Here is a 17,730-nt window from a genome sequence, read left to right as displayed (position 1 = left end):
AGCATAGAGCTAATATCTACTTCCATTCATTTTCAGTTTTTCCCACCGCAGGGAGTTGCTTCACCCTGCCATCATAATTGGTCAAGATCTTGAAGCCTTATTCTGCTGCTGCTACTGCTAAGTCGCTTCAGTCGTGTCTGACTCTGTGCGACCCCATAGATGGCAGCCTACCAGGCTCCTCTGTCCCTGGGATTCTCCAGGCAAGAGTACTGGAGTGGGGTGCCATTGCCTTCTCCGGAAGCCTTATTCTAACACCATTTAAAAGATGCTCCAGTAGCTCAAATGATTATTAGCATCATTAGGTGAAGTGTGCTCTTTCCAAGCGGAGTGTGAGAACAATACAAGGTAACACTTTGGGAGCCCCCAGCATGTGTTTCTTATCCCACTTAGTGATCACAGCAACACTGTAAAGAGTTTATTAACCCTCCTGTACCACTGAGGCAGGTGAAGGACTGGAAGCAGAAGTAACTTGCCCAAGGTTATAGCATTAAATGGCACAGTTAAAATTCAAACCTCTGAAATATATTCTTCAAGCATCTGTTAGGCTGCTTTAAAAATTCTGGCCTGCTTATTAAAATGACTGTTATTATATTAATTACTTCATATTTGTAACTGCATGGACAATGTCTCAAAGCTGTTCAGGTAAAACCACTGTTTTGGAGGGACTTCTCTGGCAGTCCCGTGGATAAGACTCTGTACTTCCAATGAAGTGGATGTGGGTTCAGTCCCTGGTCAGGAAACTAAGATCCCACATGCTTGTGTGGTGTGGCCAAAAAAAAAAAAAAAATCAGTTTTGGAAATATAATGGATTTGTTGTCATTGCAAAATCATTGGAGGATTTTATTAAAAGTGGTAGTTTTCAGATACTGGAAAAGCTCAAGATCAAATATTTTTAGCTGTTTCACCTAGACGGGCATCCACACAGAACAAGATTATTTCTAGCCTGGCTGCCTGGGGAGGGCTAGTGTGAATAGCCTGCTCTCTTGGTTTTCTGGTGACCTTTCAGTAGTCATGTATGGATGTGATGGTTGGACCATAAAGAAACCAAGCACCAAGGAATTGATGCTTTTGAATTGTGGTGCTGGAGAAGACTCTTGAGAGTCCCTTGGATAGCAAGGAGATCAAACCAGTCAATCCTAAAGGAAATCAACCCTGAATATTCAGTGGAAGGATTGATGCTGCAGCTGAAGCTCCAATACTATGGGCACCTGATGCGAAGAGCTGACTTATTAAAAAAGACCCTGATGCTGGGAAAGATTGAGGTTAAGAGGAGAAGGGCATGACAGAGGACAAGATAGTTGGATGGCATCATCAAATCAATGGACATGAGTTTCAGCAAACTCTGGGATATGGTGAAGGACAGAGAAGCCTAGTGTGTTGCAGTCCATGGGGTCGAAAAGAGTCAGACACAACTGAGCACCAAAGAACAACAGGATAGGTGCCTTTTGTAAAGACAAGGGGGAAGGAACATTTTCCAGGGATGAGGAATGAAAGTCAAGCACATGTTTCTGGAAGTAGAGAGCTCCTGAGGCAGTACAATTCTCCACCAGCAGCCCCTTCCCCTGTCCCAGTCTGTTCCAGAAGAGCTCCAGGTCTGGAGAGGTAAATACAGCTTAAGATCATGCTGGGGTTGTCTAGAACAGCCTGGAAGGCCCTCCAAAAACCCGCCATCATGAGCTCTGAGAATGTCTCAGAGCCAGGAGGACTAAGAAGACCACAGTTCCTCCATCTACCTTCAGCCCACAGCAAAAAGGGAACGCCACTCCCCACAATGCAGTTCAGACTGCCCTTCATGACTGCGACCCAGCTCAAAGCCACTCCCATTGCCACTCAAGCTCATGTCAGTGGCACACATGATTTGTAAAGCAAGAATCCCAAGTGGGTCTGACTCTAAGCTCAGCATCTCAGGGGCTGGTCCTCAGCCGGGTGCTTGCCCAGCCTAACCCTGCAAGACATTACATGATTAGGGACAAAATTAGACATCACAAGGAACAGGCTACACTCAAAGGGCAGGTGTTGGGGCCCCACAGGGAGAGGGCGTGTAATTAGGGAAGGATGGTGCCCACCCCTAGGGCTGCTCTAGTTCCCATCCCTGTGGAGCTCTTCATCAATCAGAAAAGAGAACGCTTCAACAACAGCACCCCACCCTTTGGCTGGGAGCCACGCATGGCTTCTCAGAAGATGTTTCCAGGCAGGTGGTGAACGGAACCAGAAAGGAAAACAACCAAGCCAGGAAGGACAGGAAAAAGAGACACTCTGGGACGCTGGCCCTGGTACAGAATTCACCTGCATTGCAGAGGAGACCCTCATGTGCTTCACTATGCAACCCACTCCAGTATCCTTGCCTGGAGAACTCCATGGACAGAGGAGCCTGGTGGGCTACAGTCCATGGGGGCGCAAAGAGTCGGACACGACTGAGTGACTTAACACACACACATACCAATTTGCAGTCTTCATGATTTACAAATCATTTTGAAGTCTGGAGGGGGACGATGACACACGTTCCTCCAGGGAACTGTGAAAATACTTGTAAAAGGGTGTCTATTCACCCAGTGTTTTTATTAGGAATAAGAGGGGTGATAATGCTGACCTTCATTGCCAGAAATTTCATCCTGATATTGACACTAACTCCTTCCTGCGGGCAGAGCTCCAAACCTGTTCCTTCTCATCTTGTTCTCAATGAAACAAAACCATTGGCTTCCTTTTGTGCTACTGACCAGCCTCCAGGAGGAAAACCTGCTGTCAAGTCTCTCCTCGTCCTCAGTGTCCTTTGACGTTGTCTGAACAGAGCTAAGACCTTTGAACTTGCTCAACGGCAGTGTGTCACCCAGGGCTTTTCTTGTTTTTGTTTTCCAGCCTCAACATGTAGACGGAAAGCCCATTCCCCTGATGGAGGTCTCTGATGAAGGTCTGAGTAGAGATGGGTATAGAGATGAACTCACTGCCCACAAGCAACACACTCCTATTTATACACTCAAGACTCAGGGTGGTACCATACCAAGTGCTGATTCATGGCCTAATGATAAAGTTGTATTTGGCCTTTTCTGTGAATAAGGAAAAAGGAAAAAAAAAAAGTTTGTCCATTTTAGAATCTCTTTGAACTCTTCACCAAGAGGAAACTTTCCTTCTATAAACCAGTTCCAAATCCATCATGAGTCTTTTCAGGAATATGAGTATAGAGAAGAGAGGGTACTGACTTCAGTGATGTGTAAATCTAAAATGAGATGATGTCCTGAAGTTATCTAGGAACAAGCCTTTATCTTTTGCTATAATTCACCTTTCAAGCAATAAAATGGTCAGATTAGGGTATTTATCAGGCACTCTCCATATGCCAGGCACTGTGCTAAGCATTATGCTTATGCTTATTTAACTTTTCACGGTTAAACTCTATAAAATGGATACTTAGTTCTATTTTCCCAGGAGAAAACTGAGGGAATGAATGTACATGTGAATGGATCTTAAAGCATGTTTAGTTTAAAAAAAATTAAGCAGAATGAGAAGTACAACACAATACCATTTATAAAATTGAAAGACATGCATATAGCAATACACATTTTGTAAGAATACAGGTAAATGGAACACGGCTTCATTGGTGGCTCAGCAGTAAAGAATCTGTCTGCCAACGCAGGAGACGCAGGTTCAGTACCTGGGTCAGGAAGATTCCCTGGAGAAGGAAATGGCAACCCACTCTAGCACTCTTGCCTGCGAAATCCCATGGACAGAGAAGCCCAGTGGGCTAGAGTCAGCGGGGTTGCAAACATCGGATACGACTTAGAGACTGAACAACAACACCATGCAGCTCAAATCTGCGCACGGCTTTTCTTAAGTACCAAACAGCATTTCTTAAAACCGTTTGAATTCCCACAAAAAGTTTTTGCTTTAACAACACTCATTGTCATTACTTGGAAAATGATTTTTTATTTTAAATTTGGCCATGCTATGTGGCATGTGAGATCTTAGTGCTTGGACAGGGATTGAACTCAGAACCCCTGCATTGGAAGTTCAAAGTCTTAACCACTGGACTACCAGGGAAGTCCCCAAACTGATATTTCTTGTAGCTAACCCTTTACAATGGGGTTTCCCAACAAACACCACCACCTTGATAAATGTGGTAATCTGCCTTGTTGCCTCATGGGGTATCTTCTCTTCCTGTGCCAGGAGGTGAATATTTTAGAGACACATCAGGAAGAATGTTGGGCTGCCCAGGTGGCTCTAGTGATAAAGAACCCACCTGCAATGCAGGAGACATAAGAGATGTGGGTTCAATCCATGGGTCAGGAAGATCCCATGGAAGAGAGCAAGGCAACCACTGCCTAGAAAATCCCATGGACAAAGGAGCCTAGTGAGCTATGGTCATAGGGTCACAAAGAGTTGAACATGACTGAAGCAACTTAGCATGTACACATGCAGAAGGGATTCTATAAGGAAAGACTGAAATGTTGGAGCAGGGATTTCTACAGTTATGTCGAAGGAACCACAAAACCCCAAGAGCTAACACGTGGCTTACCCTCCCTTGAAGCCACCTGACTCACCTCAATCGTCTTACAGGTGCTCTCCAGCTGGCTGATCACCCCCTGGACCCGATCGTTGCTTCCCACTAGGACAGCAATGCCATCACTGAGCTCGGACTAATGGAGAGAAAAGAGGGATTCAAGATTTTAGGGGCTTTCTAGTCCTCCACTGATTATGGGTTCATCTTAGTACTACTATTCTCATGAGTTCTCAATTTAGGGTCCACAGAACCCCCTAATGAGGAACACTGAGGCTGGGAGGTCTGAGAATCTCCTAATCTTATAAATAAAATCCTGGAAGGATGGGTGTATAAATGCATTTGTCTGGGAAGAAGCTTCACAGTTTTCATCAAATTCTTAATGAAGACGGTGACTCTGCCAAAAAACATTAAGAACACTGAATTATAGGCCATAGACAGCGAATAGCACATTCAAGCTAAATAATTCTAAGAACTGTTTATAAAATGAATGGAGACCAATAAGTGACATCAGGGGTCCAACATGAATTATTCGGACCTTTAATTTATTTGAATTATAGTGCAGCTCAGGATCAGTTTTTTTTTTTTTTAAGATTTACATATTTATTTTTGGCTATGCTGGGTCTTTGTTGCTGCATGCAGGCTTCCTCTAGTTGCCATACTCTTTGTTGTGGGGCACAGGCTTCTCATTGCAGTGGCTTCTCTGTTGCAGAGCGTGAGTACTAGTTGTGGCACATGGGCTTAGTAGCTCCACAGCATGTGGGATCTTCCCCAACAGGGATCGAACCCATGTCTCCTGCACTGGCAGGTGGATTCTTAACCACTGGACCACCAGGAAGCCTTCAGGATTAGTTTTACTAGGGAAATATTTCCTTTATTCACCAAATACCTGTGATGCACCCTTCTCTGTGCTAGATGCAAACAAATACTCGTATACTAGACTCAGTCATTACAGATTTGAAACTAATATTGCACTGTTTCTAGGGGAAAACATTTTTTTTAGCTTAAAATTCCCCTCATGCTCTTTTGACCTGAAGCGATTCCACTGTTCATACTTAGGGAATGAATGGGACTCGGGAAACCTACATGCTTGGTCCAACTCTGCCTTTTAGCTTCTCTGTGATGTTGGGCAACTCTGTAATCAGTTTGGACCCTACTTGTCTCACACATAAAGTGAGAAGACTGGACCAGAACAGTGTTTGTAAAACATTTTAAAGCTGCAGAACCCTTTTTCTAAATGGGAGCTAATATATAATCCCAGTGGATCAAATAATGCTGCTCTGGCCAAACAGGAACAGGATGGAAGTCCTGTCAGCCTGCCTCTGTCCATCCTTCGTGGTCTAAGGGCCCTGAGGGGGAATGGTGTGACCTAGGTACCATTCAGTTCTAATAGGCTGTGACTTTGGGGAGGGGCAGGTAAAAGGAAGAGGCAGGTAAGTCATAAGTGGATAGAACAATAAATAACTGTATAGCTATTTTGCTAAATCCTGCTGCTTTAGCAGTTAGTACTCACTGGTTGTAACTGGAGTCGCACATAGGTTTGACTTCCAAATTTGATTCCCATTCTATATTTGGTCAGTAAAACACTAACTGTGGAATCTGTGATTCTTAGAGGAAGAAGCTGAGATGTGGAGCTGCTCAAATCCTAGATGCTGAGACTCGGCCACAGCTCTCTGAGCCCACACCCCCTCGTTCATTTGCATCAAATGGGTAAGTTCCTGCCTGCCTGTGCGCTGTAGGCTGGCAGGTTAGCAGTAAGCTGGGACACCTCATATTTGCTCATAATGAGGGGGTGATGCTAAGGCCCTGGAATGGGGGGTGCATGAGTCAGATCCAAAGGAGGCGTTCTGGGCTGATCTAGGGGGACAGTTTAACCCAGGCATGAGGACTAGGCTAAGGAAACATTTAACAAAATGCCAGTTGTTGTAACTCCATGAGATAGGAGTGGGAGAGAAGAGACCTTGAGGAGGGCCAAAGGAATCTTTGGTTGATGAACAAAGAAAAATATTCTGAGACTGGAGTAAGAAGTTATGCTTTTATTTCCTATGGGCTGAACCTCAGTGTTTGAGCAGCTTGAGCTGGGACTGGGCCCCATAATAGTATTCATCTTAAACCTGGAATGGTGGAAAAATAGTGACCTTTCCCCTCCACACCCCTTCCTGACCCTCTGCACCCTTCCCTCTCCCACCTTCCCCACCACTCTCCTGGGCATGCAGCAGTCCTTCCGGCTCTGCCAACGCCCTCCTCTCCCCTGCAGCCTCAGGGCCCTATGGTCATGCCTGTGGGCATCTCTCCTTCAATCACACTTGGAAGGGGCTTTGGAGGAGGGGCAGGAGGGTGTGTTACCTTCTGCCTCTGGAACACGTGAGTGAGGGGAGCCACCTGGCAGTCCTTGTGCGCCCCAAAGACCTTGCACAGAGAGCAGGTGGGCACTTCACAGTTGAGACAGTAGATGTTGATGCGCTCGTCTTCATGCTCCTCACACATGGGCTGGTCGGACTTCTTTTCTGGTCTGGGAGGAGGTAAGGTCGATGGATCAGCTCAGGTTGCGGCATAGCTGAGCGTGGTTGGTTGAACCCCCCTCCCCACCCCCAATGCCTGTACCCCCAGCAACCCTACACCAGTGACTACCAGGGCCCCTCTTACGTGCTCAGAGCCCTCCAAATTCCCTACGGGTTTAGCAGCAGCATCCTGACTAATTAACCAACTTAACCAGCCTGGGGGTGAGGACATGGAAACTCAGACTTGTAGCTTTTGCCAGTTTCTGTGGTGTGAGGGCTTCCCCATGGCTGATTTTGAGATTTAAAAACCAGCTAGTGCAACTCCTGCAAGTTGAACACTGGATTCTTAGGCGCTGCTTCAGCACCAAATTCACGAGTCTCTCGAAAGACATTTTACAAATCTGGGTAAAGAAGAGGAGGCAGCTGAAAACGAAATCTTAAGTGTGCACTGGCTCTGAGGCCCATCTCCCCACGCTTGTGTCCTCTGGCCCCTGCAGAAGAAATGAGAGGTCTAGGCTGGGGAAGCCCAGATCTCTGATCATTCACCTCTGTGCTAGTTGGAAGTAGTTGTATGTAAGAGAGGAAAGGTCAGCGAGTGCTTTGTTAATTTGTTTGGGTCCCCTTCTACCATTAGCCCAGAAAATTAAATTTATTTAACCTCCTGAGGACTCAGCAGCAGTTAAGAGTAGGTAGTCTGTGCTCAGTGGATGTGAACAATTATACTCAGTACTTGAGGCAAAAAGGAAAATGCAAAATGCTGTTCTGGGATGTGGTGGTAAACCGGAAGTGCAAATTTCACAGATAATTCCCACTTTTCAGTTTTCCCAATAGGTCAGCACCAACCAAAACTTTTCAGAGCTGCCTAGGTAATAATGGGGCATTGGGTTTGTATGTGCTAGTGAGACGATGACCAAGCTATGAAGAGGCAGAGAAGGGCAGTGACAAGTCATTGGTGCTTAAGGATAAACTGTTGGCTACAAAATCACCTGGAGGAGCCCAGGTTCACACAGCCGTATGCTCTCCTGACCATCAGGGAGGCTTAGGTGTTACATCAAGATCAAAACTGTGTCATCCATGGTGTTTTAGGCTCTCTCTGGAGACCGTGGCGGGGGGTCCAGCCTACTGGAAGTAGAGCCTACGAAATCTGGAATTTGGATATGACCTATCCAAAGCCTGAGGCTGTTAATAGTTTTCACAAGTGTTTGAAAAATTTAAATACAAGTTCAAAAGCTTTCCTTATTTTCCCTAACACATGATTATTTAGAAGCATCTCAAATTTGGGACTGAATTTTTATCTTATTGAAGTATACTTGATTTACAATATTGTGTTAGTTTCAGGTATGTACAGCAGAGTGATTCAATTTTATATGCATGTCTTCCAGACTATTTTCCATTATAGGTTATTACAAAATGCTGAATATACTCCCTGTGGTTTTCAGTAAATGCTTGTTGCTGATCTATTTTTTGTATAGCAGGTTGTATCTGTTCCTCTCATACTCCTGATTTATTCCTCTCCCTTTCCTTTCCCCTCTGGAAACCATTAGTTTGTTTTCTATGTCTGGTGTGAGTCTCCTTCTGGTTTGTAAAGATGTAGTTTGTATGTAGATTCATTTATATTGTTTTTTTAGACACCACATTTGTGATAACATAAAATATCTTGCTCTGTCTGACTTACTTCACTAAGTATAGTATTTTCTATGTCCATCCATGTTGCTGCAGATGGCAATATTGCATTCTTTTTTATGACTGAGTACTGTCCCATTATGGGGCTTCTCAGGTGGCTCAGTGGTAAAGAGTTTGCCTGCAACGCAGGAGACGTGGGTTAATCCCTTCATTGGGAAGATCCCCTGGAGAAGGGAATGACAACCTGTTCCAATATTCTTGTCTGGGAAATCCCATGGACAGAGAAGTCTGGCAGGCTATAGTCAGTGGGGTCACAAAAGAGTCAGATATGACTTAAGCGACTGAGCACGTATGCGCTATCCCATTACATATATTATTGTCTGTTTCCTCCAATGGGACGTGAGCTCCAAGAGGGCAGAGGTCATGGGTTGTCTTCTTTTGCTGGGTTCCCAGTGCCAAAAGCAGTGCCTTCCATAGAGTTGGCGCTCAGTAAATATTTGCTGGATGTATGAGTGAGAGGTGGAAGGGAATTTGCCAGTATTCCCCATGCTCGAAAGTAAAACGGCTCCTCTAGAGAAGTCATGTGAACAATGGGGAGAGCTCGGTCACTTGACTCTCCCTACTGACCAAGGAAGAGACCAGACAACACCTAGAAGACTCCATTTCTAAATGACAAAGGTGGGACTTCCCTGGTGGTTCAGTGGCTAAGACTCTGTGCTCCCAGTGTAAGGAGCCCAAGTTCAATCCCTGGTCAGGGAACTAGATCCCACATGTCTCAACTAAGAGCCTCCATGCTGCAACGAAAGATCCTGAGTGCCACAACTCACACTTGTGGCAGCCAAATAAATAAATATCTTAAGAATAGATGGCAAAGGCCTCCAGGGGTTAGCTAGAGACTAGGAGTAGTGATTTGGTCTTTGCATGGTCAAAGGCCTCACCACCTCTAAAACCTTCCATCCTGTGTCTTTCCACCTCCGAATAAATGTCAGCAAGTCTGGAGCATGTTTCCTGGGAGATGGTACTGCTGATGCCCTTTTCCTGAGACATTCCCCAAAAGTGACCTTTGTCCCATGTGCTATTCTGAAGTCAGCAGCTCTCATCAGAGACAGTGTTGTAGAGATCAGACATTTGCAGTGTGTGCAATACTGAAAATGTGGAAACAGCCACAGGCTGTTCATGTAGTTGTTGATTGTGATGACTTTTTCATTATGCAATACAGACCACGGACTGCCTGCAATATTCCTTATTAGGCCTTTCTTGCTCAGTGTGGCTATACAGCCTGAGGGGCATCCCCCACTTATACCTGGGTGTGGAAGGAAAACATTCAGACACCTCACAACATGTAACAGACTTGGGACAAACATGGTGTGTAGAATAAAGATATAAAGGCAACTTCATGAGGTGAGCGTGGCCAAGCTCTTAGCTGTGGTTTTGGACTCAGAGCCAAATGCCGGCTGTGGCCCCCTTACTGTTCCATGCAAACTGGTCTCTGGGAGTCTGTAGCCTGCGCCCTCTGCTCTCTGGGGCTTCTGGGACCATCCTGGAGTTTCCTGAAGGAAGGGCATCTGGTGCTGACATTTCAGGCATCACCTTTAGCGTCAAACTGATCTCAAAGCTTAATTAATCCCAGTTCAGTTTCACCGTGTGGTGGCTTTGGGGCCTTAGGCAAGTTCCTTCAACTCTTTCAGGCTCAGCCTTTCCTCATATCTGAAAATTGGACTAGGGATCTTCTAATTAAATATGCCAAGATAACATAGGCCTTTACTTATTTACATTTCCTGCTGAAATCCCACTAAAATGAGAGTCAGGGAATAAAAAGGTAGGAATCAGTAAGGACAAAAAAATGAGCATGGTGACAGTAAAAAAGAGATGGCAGGCAAATGCTGGAAATTGTGAACAACTGACAAAGAGAAGTCACCTGCTTGAACTGCATCTTAGTTCTGCCGATAGCCTTCTTGAGAGAAGCAAGCAGGGAGGAACCTGCCTCAGTTTTACAGGTTTCCCTGTAAAGGCCCTGGGACTGCAGAGTCCTGGTACCCAGAAGGTGAGAGAGTGGGGAGGGCTGAAAAGGGGACTTTTTGCACACTTTAGGGGATTACTTAAGGATGTGCTCCACAAAAACAATAGAGTAAACCAATAAAGGAGATGAAAAAGGATCTAGGAAACAAGGGGTTCATCCCAGGGGAAAGTAAATGTACCATAGAAAGTGAAGCCCAACCACGAAAGGGTTTAGCCCTCATTGTCTCCAGTGAAGTCAGTAAGTAATGTCTAAAACTGAAAAATCCAGGGAGAGGAGCTACTAGTAGTGGGCACAGGGCTCTAGGTGATAAACAGCAAAAGAAAAACTGAAAGAATTAAACATGGCTGACTCTGGGAGGTGAGGCTTAGCAGCCAAGAGACCTGGTAGGGCCAGGAATGCTGCTCTCTTTAGAAGCCTTGTAGTGCTACTGGAATGTTTAAAATTATGTATATGCACATAAATTGCTTTGAGTTGTCCTTGTTGTTGTTTAGTCACTAAGTTGTGTCCAACTCTTTTGTAATCCCATGGACTGTAGCCCACCAGGCTTCTCTGTCCACGGGATTCTCCAGGCAAGAATACTGGAGTGGGTTGTCATTTCCTTCTCCAGGGGATCTTCCCAACCCAGAGATCAAACCTATGTCTCCTGTGCAGGAGGCATCTCTGGCATTGCAGGCAGATTCTTTACTACTAAGCCACCAGGATAAAATATTTAAAAATTTTAATAAGGTGATAATAATAATGACTACAACCTTAGGAAGCATCACTATGAACAAAGCTAGAGGAGGTGATAGAATTCCAGCTGAGCTATTTCACATCCTAAAAGATGATGCTGTTAAAGTGCTGCATTCAATGTGCCAGCAAATTTAGAAAACTCAGCAGTGGCCTCAGGACTGGAAAAGGTTTATTCCAATCCCAAAGAAAGACAGTGCCAAAGAATTTCATCCCAATGTCAATAAATGTTCAAACTACTGCACTGCTGCTGCTGCTGCTAAGTCGCTTCAGTCGTGTCCGACTCTGTGCAACCCCATAGACGGCAGCCCACCAGGCTCTCCTGTCCCTGGGATTCTCCAAGCAAGAACACTGAAGTGGGCTGCCATTTCCTTCTCCAATGCATGAAAGTGAAAAGTGAAAGTGAAGTCGCTCAGTCGTGTCCTACTCTTTGTGACCCCATGGACGGCAGCCCACCAGGCTCCTCTGTCCATGGGATTTTCCAGGCAAGAGTACTGGAGTGGGGTGCCATTGCCTTCTCCTAACTACTGCACAATTGCACTCAATTCACATACTTGCAAAGTAATGCTCAAAATTCTCCAAGCTAGGCTTCAACAGTACAGGAACCGTGAACTCCCAGATGTTCAAGCTGGATTTAGAAAAGGCAGAGGAATGATAGATCAAATTGCCAACATTTGTCAGATCATCAAAAAAAAGCAAGAGAATTCCAGAAAATTATCTACTTCTGCTTTATTGACTGTGCTAAAGCCTTTGACTATGTGGATCACAACGAACTGTGGAAACCTCTTCAAGAGAAGGAAATACAAGACCACCTTACCTGCCATCTGTGAACCTGTATGCAGATCAAGAAGCAACAATTAGAACCAGACATGGAACAATGGACTGGTTCAAAATTGAGAAAGGAGTACATCAAGGCTGAATATTGTCACCCGGCTTATTTAACTTATATTCAGAGGACACCATGAGAAATGCTGGGCTTGAAGAAGCACAAGCTGGAATCAAGATTGCTGGGAGGAATATCAGTAACCTCAGATATGCAGATGACACCACCCTTATGGCAGAAAGTGAAGACGAACTAAAGAGCCTCTTGATGAAAGTGAAAGAGGAGAGTGAAAAAGTTGGCTTAAAACTCAACATTCAAAAAACTAAGATCATAGCATCTGGTCCTATCACTTCATGGCAAATGATGGGCAAACAGTAGAAACAGTGAGAGACTTTATTTTCTTGGGCTCCAAAATCACTACAGATGGTAATGACTACAGCCGTGAAATTAAAAGATGCTTGCTCCTTGGAAGAAAAGCTATGACCAACCTAGATAGCATATTAAAAAGCAGAGACATTATTTTGCCAATAAACGTCTATATAGCCAAAGCTATGATTTTTGTAGTAGTCATGTATGGATATGAGAGTTGGACCATAAAGATTGCTGAGTGCTGAAGCATGGATGCTTTTGAACTGTGGTGTTGGAGAAGACTCTTGAGAGTCTCTTGGATAGCAAGGAGATCCAACCAGTCAATCCTAAAGGAAATCAGTCCTGAATATTCATCGGAAGGACTGATGCTACCACTGAAGCTCCAATATTTCAGCCACCTGATGCGAAGAGCTGACTCATTAGAAAAGACCCTGATGGCGGGAAAGATGGAAAGCAGTGGGAGAAGGGAACAACAGAGGATGAGATGGTTGGATGGCATCACCGACTCAATGGACATGAGTTTGAGCAAGCTCTGGGAGATGGTGAAGGACAGGGAAGCCTGCTGTGCAGCAGTCCATGGGGTCACAAAGAGTTAGACAGGACTGAGCCACTGAACAACAACAATAATAATCACAACCTCACAAGACTGTAAAAATTAAAGAATTATACATGATTCATGTGTATAGCACCCTGAACAGTGGCAGATACATATTCAACACATATTAGTTTGGCTTACTGTATTTTAAAGTTAATTATCATATTCATTGGTTTCTCTGGTGGTTCAGATGGTAAAGAATCTGCCTCCAATGCAGGAGACCTGGTTTGATCCCTGGGTTGAGAAGATCCCCCAGAAAAGGGAATGGCAACCCACTCCAGTATTCTTGCCTGGGAAATCCCATGGACAGAGGAGCCTGGCAGGCTACAGTCCATGGGGTCACAAAGATCCAGACAAAACTGAGCAACTAACACTTTCACTTTCATCATGTTCATTATTGATATTGGTAAAATTAGTTCCTTCTCGTATGACCCCATCTCCACCCCCGAACTGTGGCTAGTTTAGCTCCTGGTAGAAGGCTCGATAAGAAAGCCAAGTTGGGAATTCCCTGGTGGTCCAGCATTGAAGACTCCATGCTTCACTGCAGGGGGCATGAGTTTAATCCCTGGTCAGGGAACTAAGATCCCACATGCTGCATTTCACAGAGGGCCTTCCATCCCCAAAAAAGAAGGCCAGGCTTTGTCAAGATCTACAATTTCTAGCCATTCTGTGGGAGGTCAGAGTTGACCAGCACCTGCCGTTTCTGCCTTCACCCCAACGTGGGCCAGGGTTTATCCCACTGTGTATATCCAGGTGATTTCAGAGTCTCCTCTTGTACCCTGAGGCTTAGAGTTCTGGGCTGATAAAGCTGCCAGCCCTCAGGAAACAACTATGTTTATATCCAAACATGTGCCCAAGCCCTGAGTACAATTGGTGGTTCTGCTACCAATTAAAAATGCCCCAAAAGCAAGTCTGAGGTTCAAGAAGTAGTAACAGAAGAAGAATTTGATAATCACAAAAACACCACTAGTCTACGCAGCTCTGAGCTTTGATGTTGGAAATTTGGTTCATTGTTTTTATACAATTTGCTCACCTGTACATTATTTTTTGGCAGATGCGCTTCACTGACTTTAGAGCTAAAACCAGCCTGTGTCTTGTTTTACTCATGCTACAAATGCTAACATCTCCTCTTCTCTGGATTACGTAACAGTTGCTGCTGCTAAGTCGCTTCAGTCGTGTCCGACTCTGTGCAACCCCATAGACGGCAGCCCACCCGGCTCTCCCGTCCCTGGGATTCTCCAGGCAAGAACACTGGAGTGGGTTGCCATGTCCTTCTCCAATGCATGAAGGTGAAAAGTGAAAGGGAAGTCGCTCAGTCGTGCCGACTCTTAGCGACCCCATGGACTGCAGCACTAGTAAATAGTTACGGTTATCATTTCGTATCATTCAAGCTCTCACTGTGGCAAATAGCAAAACAGAAAACTATTGCAATAAGTAGAATGTGTGGGAAGATCTATGGTGTCACTTGGTCATCTGGCACTTCGGGAGCAACTATTCTGTGCAAGGCACTGTCTCGGACACTGAATCAGATGTTATATAAACAGCCATAATAATCAGTTGGTTATTAATTGGCTGATTAACTTTTTTAAGAGACAGTGTACCTTTTTTAAGAGACAAGTACACTGTCTCTTAAAAAAAAGTAGATAGATATATGTATCTTAAAGTAATAAAATAAAAGGAGATCAAATCTTAATTAGAACAGTGGTGCTTTCCTTCTCAAGAGATTTTGGAAGTCAGGGAAATTGCTGACTCAGTCTGTCATCAGCAACTCTTCCTCCCAGTGCCATCTATATCGTGGCACTATCTAATTTAGTTTTGAATCTTAAGCAGAAATGAATAGCCATAGCAATTACAATGATTATATGTTCTATTTATGGAACAGCTTTCCTTCTAAGAGCCCCAGGCTCTTCGAGCCCGGCAGATGTTCCATGAATCTGTGTCTCCTACTAGGAAGCACAGTGAGGTCATTTCTGGATGGTCCCAGTATCGCTATCAAGCGTTGTGGACCAGACTAACTTGTGTACAGTTGAAAAAGGGCCCTTCACACCAGGCCTTCTAGGAATGGACTCCCGCAGTGTTGTCTCTAGGAAAGGAATTCTATAGCCGGTATGATTCGATGAATAAAAATGCCCTTTTCAAAAAAATAAAAAATGACTGATGTGGATGCTGCATGTCAATAAGCAGGTACATGCCAAGAGTATACAGTAAGAACAACCTAGAGAATAGGGAAATATAACCTGAGTTCCATTTTTTTTTTCCTCCCATGTCTCTAAACTCTTAAGTTGCTAAAGCCTGGAAGTCTGCCTTGCTTTGCTACTTACCAGAGTCATTACCATGACTAACTCTGTTAGAAGGTTTTGTTTTTATTATTATCCTCTAGTTAATTTAAAATGAGACTGTCTGAACTAATAACGGGCTGATTTGGGAAGATGCCATTTCTATTTCATTTTCTGTACAGTTTTGTACTCTAGTTTTTTGGCTGTGTAGACTCTGGAGCTGTAAAGGACCGGTGACATGCAGAAACATCTACAAGGGATGGTAGTACAAGCTGTACTTCCCTGGTGGCTCAGATGGTAAAGAATCTACCTACAATGCAAGAGACCTGGGTTCGATCCCTGGATCAGGAAGATCCCCTGGAGAAGGTAATGGCAACCCACTCCAGTATTCTTGCCTGGAGAATGCCATGAACAGAGGAGCCTGGTGGGCTATAGTCCATGCCATCACAAAGACTCAGACACGACTGAGCAACTAACACACCGTACAAGGCCAGGGGTGGGGGCAGTATTATGCCTCTTTCAATAATACTGTCTGAACTAGATTAGTGTTAATGAGTTACTTCAGTCTTAAATTGATACAAAGGCACTGGCATCAGTTTCCTCCTCTCCTCCCAAGAGGAACTCTCACTCCCCCGGGAAAGACTTACTTGGAAAAACATTTCCCCATAAAACAATTAGCTCATGATTGGCGAATAAGCATTCAGTAGAGTGACCCACTAAAACAAACAATAAAAACAAGCGTCGAGCGTGTCTGACACACGGATGAACCATACCTGGTGGACTCCTGCTTGTAGATGTCAATGATGTTTTCCACCAGCAGGTTCCTCTGAAGCCCATAGATCCCATGTCTGTCCAAAACCACTTCGTGTCTACAGGACGGGCAGCGGAACCGGCCCCCGGAGGCCACAGTGGTACCTCCTCTTGTGGGCAGGTATGGGTTAGAGGCCTGTTCTTGCCAAGCAAGAAAAGAGAGATTGAGTAGTGCCATAGGTAGCTTTCCTGAGGTTCTCTCCCTCTCTGTCACTACAAACAATATCAACTCTCTTGCTCAAGATCACCCCACAGGGCCTTATGAGCAAGCAAGTGGTCTAAAAACGTGGGCCAACATGGTCCAGTGTGATGGACCGTTTTCAGCATAAGGTGCTTTTCCACCCAGCATTTTCATAACCAAAAGTTCCAGCTAGAAACTCCAGCATTAATGTCTTAGGCAGTAATTCATTTACTGCCCAAGATTTTGAAACAGATTCCATTTTTTTAAACAAATATGATTCTTAGTATTGAAATAAAATTAGATTTGAGAGCAGAAGGCTGACAGCAAAGCACAAAGCAAATCACTTTAAAAACTTTTTTTTTTTTAAAGCAAATGCAACCTTATAAAGCTTTCTAAAGAAATTCACCTCAAAGTGAAGCACTGGGTTTGGAGAAGAGGGAAACCTTTTCTACCGTCTGCATTCTCAACAAACCTACCTGGAAAATGTCACTGGCACATTTCCTGCACAGGTTATGCTGGCAGGGGAGGATGACCACAGGCTTGGTGAACATCTCTAAGCAAATGGGACAAATGAGCTGCTTCTCCAAGTTATCCATGGTCTGCTGCTCTTTGGAAAAAGACTTGTAATTCAAAGATGCGCTCATCTCCTGGCCGTCCCTGTGTGCTCTGCCAGGGAAAGCCTGCTCCGAACGGCTTCTGCAAGTGATACCTGGAAATAATTCCAAGGATTGGGTGATCAAGTGTCCTTTGCGTTTCTTTCGGCGGAGGACATTGTTTCAGACCCAGGTTCACAGGGGCGCTCGAGCTGTTTTTAGCAGCCGAGGGTCACGTGATAGCAGACTGACTTGTCCATATAAGCCAGTGACAGCAGGATGGATTCTGACAGGTGACAGAGAACAGGGGCCAGCATTCCCTCCCTAGGGAGTGAAGGGAGTGGGTGGGAGGGAGGGTTACAAACCCCATTTAGATGGGGTTATAAGGAGAAGAGGTGAAGCCGACAGTTGTCAACAACAAATGCAAATGTTGGTGCCGAGTCACTGAGCCGTGCCCTCTGTGAGCGCTCAGGAAGGACTTGGTGATGGGCTTCCAGGACCAGGGACAATGTAGTCCAGGAGTCTCACTGTGAAACCAATGCCCTTTCTGCCTTGAGAATTTAGGAAGCAAGTCACCAAAAGTAGCATGATCACACTGTCTTCAGTGAAAACAAACAGCACAGGTCTTCTATATCATTATCCTGGCTTCACAAGGGTAAGCAACTAAAAAGACTTGCTTAGTGGTAAATATTTCATTTTTGTGAGGGTTGTGAAATGGGAA

The 17,730-nt window shown here is 44.8% G+C and overlaps 1 protein-coding gene across 6 annotated transcripts in view; it reads right to left on the bottom strand.

The window, feature by feature from the left end:
- TRIM55 (tripartite motif containing 55) overlaps positions 1-17,201 on the bottom strand; it is a 47,612-nt gene extending 30,411 nt beyond the window's left edge. For 5 of the 6 annotated variants that reach the window (XR_005724597.1, XR_005724598.1, XM_040261312.1 and 2 more), the window contains exons 1-4: positions 16,893-17,200; positions 16,199-16,371; positions 6,836-7,001; positions 4,533-4,628 (exon numbers count right to left, since the gene is read on the bottom strand). Coding sequence is in view for 4 of the 6 variants with exons in the window: in XM_040261312.1 (XP_040117246.1) it covers positions 4,533-4,628; positions 6,836-7,001; positions 16,199-16,371; positions 16,893-17,060 (603 nt within the window). In the remaining 2 variants the exon portion in view is untranslated. Of the gene's footprint in view, positions 1-4,532; positions 4,629-6,835; positions 7,002-16,198; positions 16,372-16,892 lie in introns of all 6 variants that reach the window. The other variant, XM_040261309.1, reaches the window with a different exon arrangement.
- Between the last annotated feature and the right edge of the window lie 529 nt (positions 17,202-17,730).

This window comes from Oryx dammah, unplaced genomic scaffold (assembly GCF_014754425.2).
Source record: "Oryx dammah isolate SB20612 unplaced genomic scaffold, SCBI_Odam_1.1 HiC_scaffold_19, whole genome shotgun sequence".
In the NCBI taxonomy this organism is placed as follows: domain Eukaryota; kingdom Metazoa; phylum Chordata; class Mammalia; order Artiodactyla; family Bovidae; genus Oryx; species Oryx dammah.
This window is presented reverse-complemented; position numbering and strand designations above follow the sequence as displayed.